General features: G+C 35.2%; 1 protein-coding gene across 1 annotated transcript in view; it reads right to left on the bottom strand.

The window, feature by feature from the left end:
• Window positions 1-83: 83 nt before the first annotated feature.
• LOC108578051 (cyclin-dependent kinase-like 1) overlaps window positions 84-9484 on the bottom strand; it is a 10490-nt gene continuing 1089 nt past the window's right edge. Inside the window, exons 2-6 of the mRNA XM_017941306.1 lie at window positions 3719-3908; window positions 1282-1629; window positions 603-869; window positions 334-492; window positions 84-230 (exon numbers count right to left, since the gene is read on the bottom strand). Of these exons, the coding sequence (XP_017796795.1) occupies window positions 84-230; window positions 334-492; window positions 603-869; window positions 1282-1629; window positions 3719-3908 (1111 nt within the window). The remainder of the gene's footprint in view (window positions 231-333; window positions 493-602; window positions 870-1281; window positions 1630-3718; window positions 3909-9484) is intronic.

Raw genomic sequence — 9484 nt, 5'->3', positions numbered from 1 at the left:
TATACAAATTTTAAATAAATAAACAAATAAATAATTAAATAAATATGTATAGATGTATATGTATATTACAATCACAGAGGAGCTTAATTACAGCCTTTAATAATAGGCAGGTGATCAAAATCCTGCTGATGATGCATGGAGGAGCTTTTCGGCCGACTTTCGTTTTGACTATGTACTGAAGCACCAGCTTTAGGAAGTTGAGGTAATACCATTTGACTGTAGTTACTATTCTGGAATGTAACATGTTAGAATTTTATAATTTTATATTTTTTAACTTATTCTATCTATTAGTCATCGATTTTTTGTCATCATATAATTGTAGTAGATACATACTCGTGATCGATCTCGATATTTTTTAAGCTTTTCGAATTCTTCCATCTCAGCCTCTGGCATTTTGAAGTGAAAGTTCTCAAAATAGGAGTGCCGTAGAAGTTGTTCACATGACCATCTTTCATCAGGATCTTTGTCCAAACATTTTTTGAGAAAGTCGAACTGTTACATCAAATAAATGAAATCAAATGAAAGACGTTAATGTCGTCTGGAATTATCTCATCTAATTTTTATGTTAAAAAAAAAATGGAACCACTGATACAAAAACTTACCTGCAGAGCAGTGTTGCCTCTATTAGGTAAAGCAGTTTCAAGGGGAGTGAGGGTTTGTGGTGTTGGTAAAGTAATACCAGCAAAAAATTCGTTTTGTTGAAAAATAGCCAGGTGCCTTTGTAATAAGTCGCCTATAGTTCTTCGAATTAAGTACAATTGATCCACATCCGATTTTCCTGGCCACAATGCTTCTCCGCGTATTAGTTCTGCGAATACACAACCAATCGCCCATACATCGACTGGTGTGCCATATTGAGTATCACCGACCTGTTGAAGAACATTAAATATTATTTCTTTAGTGTACTGCTATTGTGTTTCACTATTGTAATTAAAGAAAATTAAATTTCTATAATTGAAGTTATAATCTAGAAATGTGAAGAAGATATACAAGAAACGTAAATGAAAACAATTAGGTTATGTTAGAAGTAAGTTAATCAATAATATTTATTAATTTTAGAAATTACATTAAAAATGTAGTTAACGTGTTAATGTTAATATTTCCACCGATGTTACTTTGTATTAATTGATTTAGAACTGTACGGTCACATAATTTCTCACTTTGTTTTCTTATTTTTTTTTTATTTAAGCAATTTTAATCTCCGTTGAGAATACTTCGCGTTTCTCGCGTTCATGTGGATTGTTCGTAATGATTAAGGTATATATTTTATAAGAACATTACCAGTAATTCAGGCGCTCTGTACCACCTGGTTGCGACATATTCAGTGTAATTTTCACCAGGGCTGAGCATTCGCGCGAATCCGAAATCGCACAATTTCACCACGCCATCACCTGTAATTAGAATGTTCTCCGGTTTTACGTCCCTGTGAACACAACCTAGACGATGGCAATACGCAACACCCTGTAGAATTTGCCACGTAAGTTGTTTCGTGGTGATTTCCGGACAGCCGCTTGGATATCTTTCCATTTCGTTTAACAGCGTGTACTCGCAGTATTCGAAAACCAGGTGTAACTTTCGTTTCCGTCTAAAAACTTCCAGAAGATTGACCAGATTCGGATGCTTAAGATTCTGTAAATCATACATCTTATCGTGATTGAAACAATACCTTTTATATTTACAGAGGCATTGAAATATATAATAATAGCAGAACCAACAGCTTATTTTAGTTCTGGTGCAATATACAGGGTGGGCCAGGTAAAACAGGCCACCGAATAATCTTCGTAATTTAAATTATTCCAAAGGGACCATGTAAGATAGCAGAAAATTTTTGTTACAAATGCCATTTTTTCTATTTTCTTTTCTTTTCAAGGTCACATATGTTTTTTCCTTAAAACACGAACCTATAACCTTAAAGTGACCTTGGACTAAAATTTTAAATCAAATGTGAAACTTCCTTTTATTTTTCGCTATTTCTTCCGTCGACAAAATTTTTCTTCCATCTTATTCGCCCTTTGAAACCATTTAAATTACGTATAAAAATTTTCTTTTTTACGCCATTTTGTTCGCGTAAAGGTAAACCGTATCCTCCAAGCTGCAACCGGGGTGGCAAAAAAAAAAAAAAAAAAGGAAGAAAGTGTTAACAGTCTAAAAATGGAAGTGTAAAAATTCTGCGACCTGAATGCAAATAAAATACTCGAGCGGAAAATCTTCTCTAATTCGCCCCGTTTGCAGTGAAGTTTCGCGATTAGACACCGCTGCGAAAGGAAATCATTAACATCACGCTCTGGATTTATTGTGCACACGAAGGAAAATATCCTTGAAGCGAAATGTCAAAGCAGAGTAGAGGCTCGTTTGAATGCGCATATGCTTAGGAGGGAACCTTCCGATTATTTCGATAAGGCTAGGTCGCTGAGGGCAGAACACGCTAAGATATTGACCGCCGCGGTATTGACCGTTGGCCACTTCTTGTAGCCAGCGGTGGATTTATGCAGCTACACTGTTGTAGAAAATTATGAATTTTTCTTTCCGGCAAACAGACGAATTTCACCCGGAAAATCTTCAAGAAATGTTAATTACAATTAACCGGATGGAAAATCAGTTAAGATAGTTCTGATATATCGTTGAAATTCTTCGAAGGAGATTTTCTTCAGTCCAGGAGTAGCCAACGTGAGCTTTAGCATTTTCAGGCTATATGGGGTCATTCATCCGGAAGTATGTACGCGGAGAATTAGAACTGCGATGGAAAGGGAAGAAGGAACTGAAGACAGAAAGCTTGCTTTCTAAATAGTCTGATAAGCGTTTTGTCGCGGTTTCTCTTTGTAAATCTATCGGTTCAGAAAGTTCAAGATTCTTCTGTTTCACGTTTAGTATTGTTATCAGAGTCGAACTTTTGTTACACTGTATATATTATTTCTGTGCGACGAACTGAAGATAGGAAGCTTGCTTTCTGAACAGTCTGACAAGCGTTTTGTCGTGGTTTTCTTTTGGAAATTTATCAATAGAGAAAGTTGAAGATTTTTTAGTTTCACATTAGTATTGTTATCAGAGTGGAATTTTTGTTAGACCATATCTTTGGTGGGCGGGCAAAAGAGAGAAGCACTTATAATGTACTGTATGTTTGACATATCCTATTAGAATCTCAGGTAAAAGAAGTGAAACTGACCTGTACTATTAGAACCATAAGCAAATGTCAGCAACGTAGAATATATTAGCATACTTATCCTGTTTGACCAAAATTATACTCTTTTGCCCGCCCACGGGTTGCAAATAGCGTTGCTTGACATTAACAGAGACGTAACTCAAAAAATGTAAATTTTGCAAAAGCAATTTATAATTTGCATTTGACTAATAGTTGAATACTGATCGTATAATCTGATCTGCTTATCATTTTGCACGATAAGAACAGTGTATCTATGGAATCTATATACGTAGAAAAATCAAAATTGATATTTCCTGAGTTATGCTACTTCATTATCCCAGATCCACATTTTCTACTATCTACCATTTTTGAACGCCAACAGTAGCTTTGACCGTGATAATATACAAATTTCGAATTCACTTGTTCTATTATGTCACATCTGCAATACACTACGATGAAACAATACGTTTTAGAAGGAGTAAATATTCGGCGGTGCTAAGTGCACGTTTTCTTTTTAAGGCTCAGTTAGGTTCTGATTTCTGCACACGCATTTACATTTCTACGGACATAAACACTGACCTTAAGAAGCCGTATTTCACGCAGCGCGATTTTCCGTATGAGAGGATCATCCTCGGTCTGCTGGAACTTTTTTACAGCTACCAATTTTCCAGTTTGCCGATCTCTACACTGGAAGACGACACCGTAGCTACCCTCCCCTAGTCGCGCCAGTCGTTCGTATCGTTCCATCGCCTTGCTCGGCGCGCGTGACCTGCGGAAAAGAGAACTTTCTGAAAAATTGTTATCACTTCGTAGGATTAGTTATGAAATGTAACGCAACGCGATACCGCGCTATAATTAAATGGTGATAGTATTGGTAGTATTCCGTGGGCAATCTGGATCTTTGACGACTCAAGTGAAATTTCTTCCAAATGAATTTTCACTTTTGTTAAATACAGTTTTAAACATTTGACTTAAGGAACAATTGTAATGTAGTAGAGACTTTGGCGAGTACCCCAGAATTTTTTCAGATTTTTTGAAAGCTTGGAACGGTGAACAAATTAGACTTGGGCATGAACGATACAGTTTGCCTAGGGAGGGTTGATAATAGTTGTTTTTTTTTTAATTTTTCAGTGGAGCACTGATCTTCAACTGATGTGCAGGGAGAGATCTATAGATTATATTATATTAAGAAAGTAACGGAAGAGAATATTATTTTCTTTGTAAATCAATCAAAAATGTACACTTTTCTGTCAGATCGGCGAAAAATGCAATGTACTGTTTGGTGTGCCGTAGAATTTGAATAATTAGTTTCGTGAGATAAAAAAGGTTAAAGATTGCTGCATTAGGGTTCATTTTAGTTACTAACAAGGGAAGTTCGGCAACTGGAAAATGCCAGAAAATTTGAAAATTTGTAGAAATGTAGACACTAATAACGAAACCATTTTTGTTTCGAAAACACCTCTAGTAATTTAGCACGATCGTCGGCAAGAGATTAGGTCATCCCATAAGTTCGTGCCGAAAGCGAAAGATATTTTAACGAAAATCCAAGGAAATTCTATAGCAACAACATAATAGTCTTACCAAAAAAAGAAAAAAAAAACCAGAAGTAGAACGAGAATGTGCTTACTTTTTCTTCTATCAAATTTAAAAAATTCGCTAGAAATATTGATCTACATTATAAAAATAACACGAACTCATGAAATGACCTAATAATTACGAAATAGCAAAAGTCGTTGGAACATCGATGTTTTTACCGAGGTAAACCGACAGCCCTATATTTGAAGTATGCGACACAGTTATGAGGCTGATACGGATGTTATCTTCGTACAATGTGACACGCGAAAGCACGCGTGTTCCCATTGAAGTGTAATGACAATTGCGATTCATGGAACGCATTCCTCGAGTCATTTATTCGATTGACAGTGCAATAATAATAATAATACCACTTTTCGACCGGAGAACATAGCACAGAAACATACACACTATCGCTCGAAAGTAACATCGCATCCGTTCAAATGCGGTAAAACTGAAAGTAACTGTAGGAAAAAAGAGAAATGGTGTTAGGCAAGAATGATAAACTTCACTCTGAGTCGAGTTCGATGTAAAACTTCGAATTTGATAGACGGAGTTCGGAATTTCATCGACTTCAATCGAATTACGAATCGCACTTTTGCATTGCATTTTGCGTTACTTTGTTAATAAATATTAAGAAGAATCTTATCAGTGTCTGAGATAAAGCGAAGAGAAACTGCTCGACAGAGTAAGAATTGAACACTCGTGCTTTTACTAGTGAGCAGTGTTTGACAAAATTAAAAAAAAAAAAAAAAACAAAGTATGACAATATGTTTGTGTTCTCACTTGTTTCGAAGCGATTAAATGAGAGAAGAAAGTGTTTCAAATTGTACACGAAATGAAATTTGGAGAAGCAAAAGTGGTCGCGATACAGTGTGAAATGATGGCTTGTTTAAAAAATGCGGTACTCCAAGGACGAGCGATTGAAACCACAGCTTTTTTAACGAAATTTGGGCTCGTACCCACTTTTTATACTTGGCAAGGCATGGTAGAGATGTGAACTGCTGCGTAAAGAGCATGCCTATCACTGTGAAGGTTGCGGGTTAGACTGTTTTCTCGACGATGACCAAGGGTCAAGCTCCCCTGTGCTTCTCGCTTTATTTGAATCTGAACGTGGCGCAAGCGCCCTTGCTGTCGAGTTGCAGCAACCAGTTTGTGCGGAAATTTCGTGTGTCCCGACCCTTATGCTATCGAAAAGTTGCTCATGCTACTTTGTACTAGAGATCGTGGCTTTGAACGTGTACCAGGGACTTAAAAATTAGCGTTCTTAACCCTTTTGCTGCGGCAGATTTCAGGTTACGGCAGGTTGCTTTTGCGACAGTGTCGTTTTAAAATTCAGTTTATTAAATTAATTGGAAAGATGCGTAAAGGATAAAATTAAGTATTAAATTAAGGTGGAAGTGGACCAAACGGCTGCAACAGTAACAGTGCGAGCAAATTTTCAAAATTGGCGCCAATAGCAATGAAAGGGTTAAGGGGTTAAATCACCCCTGAGGTTTGAAGAAATCGAATTTTTTTTTAGTTTGCTTAAATTGATAGTTTGTAGGTGTTTCAAGGAAAAGTTTCAATGGTTTTATGCTATTAGAGCCGATTTAATGGAGCGCGCCATCGTGCAGTTAATCAGTAATGGAAGCTTTAAGCGCGTTTTTCTCAGAATGACAACTTTAAAATCGTTTAAAATTGTTGGTAATTTCTACAATTTTCTTCCGACTCGCTTGAAATTTTCACGAAATACTCTCTGTTGTTTAATCTAAAGAAGTGGGTAGGATTTCTGTAATATTTCTGAAAATCGTTTCTGAAAATAACACTTTTATATTAAAATTTTAGGGGAAAAATGAAATTCCTTCTTCATACGTTCACCATTTCTATGAAACTCATATTTTTTCAAAATCCTACGTACTTTTTCAGTAATTGGCATGCAGATGATGAGAATTTTTTATATTTTCTTCTAAGTTTTGACCCAAAAGTAGTCGAAAACAGATATTCTGCGATGCGACTGTAGCATCGCCATTTTGTAAAGAAATTAAATGAAAAAAATATTTTGACATTCTCCAAGGGCAACATAATAATGCTCTTATGAAAAGTTTTCTATTGAGTGAATTATTTTCTCAAAAAAAGAAAGCCAAACTTAGGTATCATTTTCAGTCCTCAGGGGTGATCTGTCAACTAAATTGATCATTGTAAAATTAAATAAATCGTGAACGCATTGTTATAGTCGACACTTGTATGTCATTAAGACTTTTTTATTAACACTTTAACGCAGTATCATAATTTATTCCTCTCAAAAGTATCACCGTCTCGCGTTACTACCCAAATTTCCACTTGTTCGAATTTGTCTTAACTTAGAAAAACTAACAGAATCAAAAGTTTTCGTAGGTTCGCAATATTTACGCTTACGCAGCACATTTCACACGAAACTCCCCAAAGCTGTTTCCTTGACTTTTTCATTTATACCTATTCTGAAACTCCCTAGGTTAAAAAATAAGATGGCAATCCTACACTTGTATCTTCCCTTCTATAACCTATAGTATATGGCTCGTGTGACTCAGGAGTCTACTGTATTATGTAATAGTATATCAGCAGCTTACCAAAGCGGCACGCGCTGTCGATAATTTGCGAATCTTAAATCGTTGACCATATTGTGGCAATTGAATGTGATTCATCAGCATATTTGTATCTTTGAGTGCCTCCGAAACGAATGGCCCTGAATTCTTAATAATTTTCAGATTCTATCGATCTTGTATGTTAAATCGGCTGAAAAAGCATCACTGCTACCGAAAGGTTAGGTGATATGAAAAAACGTTTCAACGTCTCTGAAATTGCATACTATAAAGTTCGACTAACTTCAAAAATCGTAATCGAAAATTCATCAACTTCGATCGACGATAATTAGCGTTTTAACGAACGCAACGATCGACCAATGGAGATATAGTTACTTTTACTATTTCTTAATTATTGTACAATTAAACTGTTCACGTACTATTTAGGTAAGAAAAGTTCTCTCGGAAGGAAGCTTTCGTGACAGGGAAAATAACGTCATTGTGGATGACGTCGTTAGCTGTGGACTCTACTTGAAAAATAATAAGGAGAATGCTGTTGTTATTATCCTTGTTAAGGTGCTCGCGTGTCGCGGACGAGTGAAAAGTAATGGAATTGATTTAGACCTCCAAATTATGTTCCGGAAAGAGACGCATTATTCTTTCGACCTTTTTCCTCCGGTGCACTTAATGTCAAATAATTTCATTACTTTTATATGGTAAATTTCGACGTATTTCAAAGTTGCTTACGTAAAGAAAAGTTATACTTGTTTTATATGTCTATCGCGATGGGAATAGCATAATTATGTTGGCAATAATCGATACATAACTCGCAGCAAATGACACCTGTTTTGTTTTCGTTTATAATTTAACGTGTTATGATGTAAAAATGGTTCAAATTGAACAGTAATTGAACAATTCAAATTTAGTAATAGGTGAACGTTATAATAACATAAATGGCACTATTAGAATTAGAAAGTACAAATTCACTGATTTGTATGATTGTGAAGAAAAGAATTTTGTTTGTTTGAGATTCTTTAGATTGCAATTATTATGAAGCAAAGTGGTTCAAAGTGGGAAGCAAAATTTCATAATATCTGTTACAATAACGGCATAAATGGCACTACTGAAATTATTAAAGAACAAGAGGAAATTGTTTATATCCATAATTGTGAAAATAAGAATTCACTGATTTATATTATTGCAAAGAAAAGAATTTCTTTAAATTGCAACTACTATGAAGCAAAGTGGTTCAAATAGAATGGCAATTGAACATTTCAAATTTGGTAATTTTTGTCATAATAATGGCATAAATGGCACTACTGAAATTATTAAAGAACAAGAGGAAATGGTTTATGTCTGTAATTGTGAAAATAATAATTCACCGATTTATATTATTGCACAGAAACGAATGTTGTCATTTGACGTTCTTTAAATTACATTCAACATTCGGAATACGATTTGCACTTATTTTATCAGCTACCTCGTAGAATCGAAGGGGGTAAATTATGAACGTTTGTACGTACAAGAATCCGAGTATGGCGTTCATGGAATTTCGTTGCTGAAACACCCTTGTCGTTGAACATACCGAGCGCTACTAAATGTGACGAAACGCTACTTTACATTGTTGTTGAACTCTTGATTATTGACAATCGATATCAAGCTGCCATATTGTCTGTACTTAAACGACGCCCGTGAACGGGGTTAAATTGTTTTTGGCATAAAAGTGAAGCGACGGAAGTTACGCGATCTTCCAAGTTTAGCGAACTTTTCGAATTTCACTAACCACGCGATTGGGTGACTTTTGCTCCAAACGGATTGCTTTTATCGATTATTCTCGTGTATAGATAGGAATTTTCTGACGATAGATAAAAGATTCACACTTTTCAGCGTTTCAATTGTCAATAATCGTGATTTTGAACGTATGATTTCATTCGATCGTAGGATCAATTTGGGATGAAAATGAAGAAATTGGGTGGAGATTGAAGTAATTGAAAATTAATTGAAATTGTTATTGAAGAATATCGTGAAATGTGTTAAAAAATATGCGTAATGCACGTATGAAATGTGAGATGTTAGTCATACTATTTTTTAGTAGAAAATGTAAAGATACTTTGTGGAAAATTCATTTTTGGATTATGGGATTAATGAAGAAACATTGTGAATTGCACAAGAATACAAAAATTTATACGAATCACTATAATTATTAATTTTTCTCTTTGAATTATTTTTTTGA

Source organism: Habropoda laboriosa, unplaced genomic scaffold (genome assembly GCF_001263275.1).
Source record: "Habropoda laboriosa isolate 0110345459 unplaced genomic scaffold, ASM126327v1 scaffold1063, whole genome shotgun sequence".
Taxonomy (NCBI): Eukaryota; Metazoa; Arthropoda; class Insecta; order Hymenoptera; family Apidae; genus Habropoda; species Habropoda laboriosa.
Note: the sequence above shows the minus strand (reverse complement) of the source record. Positions and strands in the feature narration are given on the sequence as shown.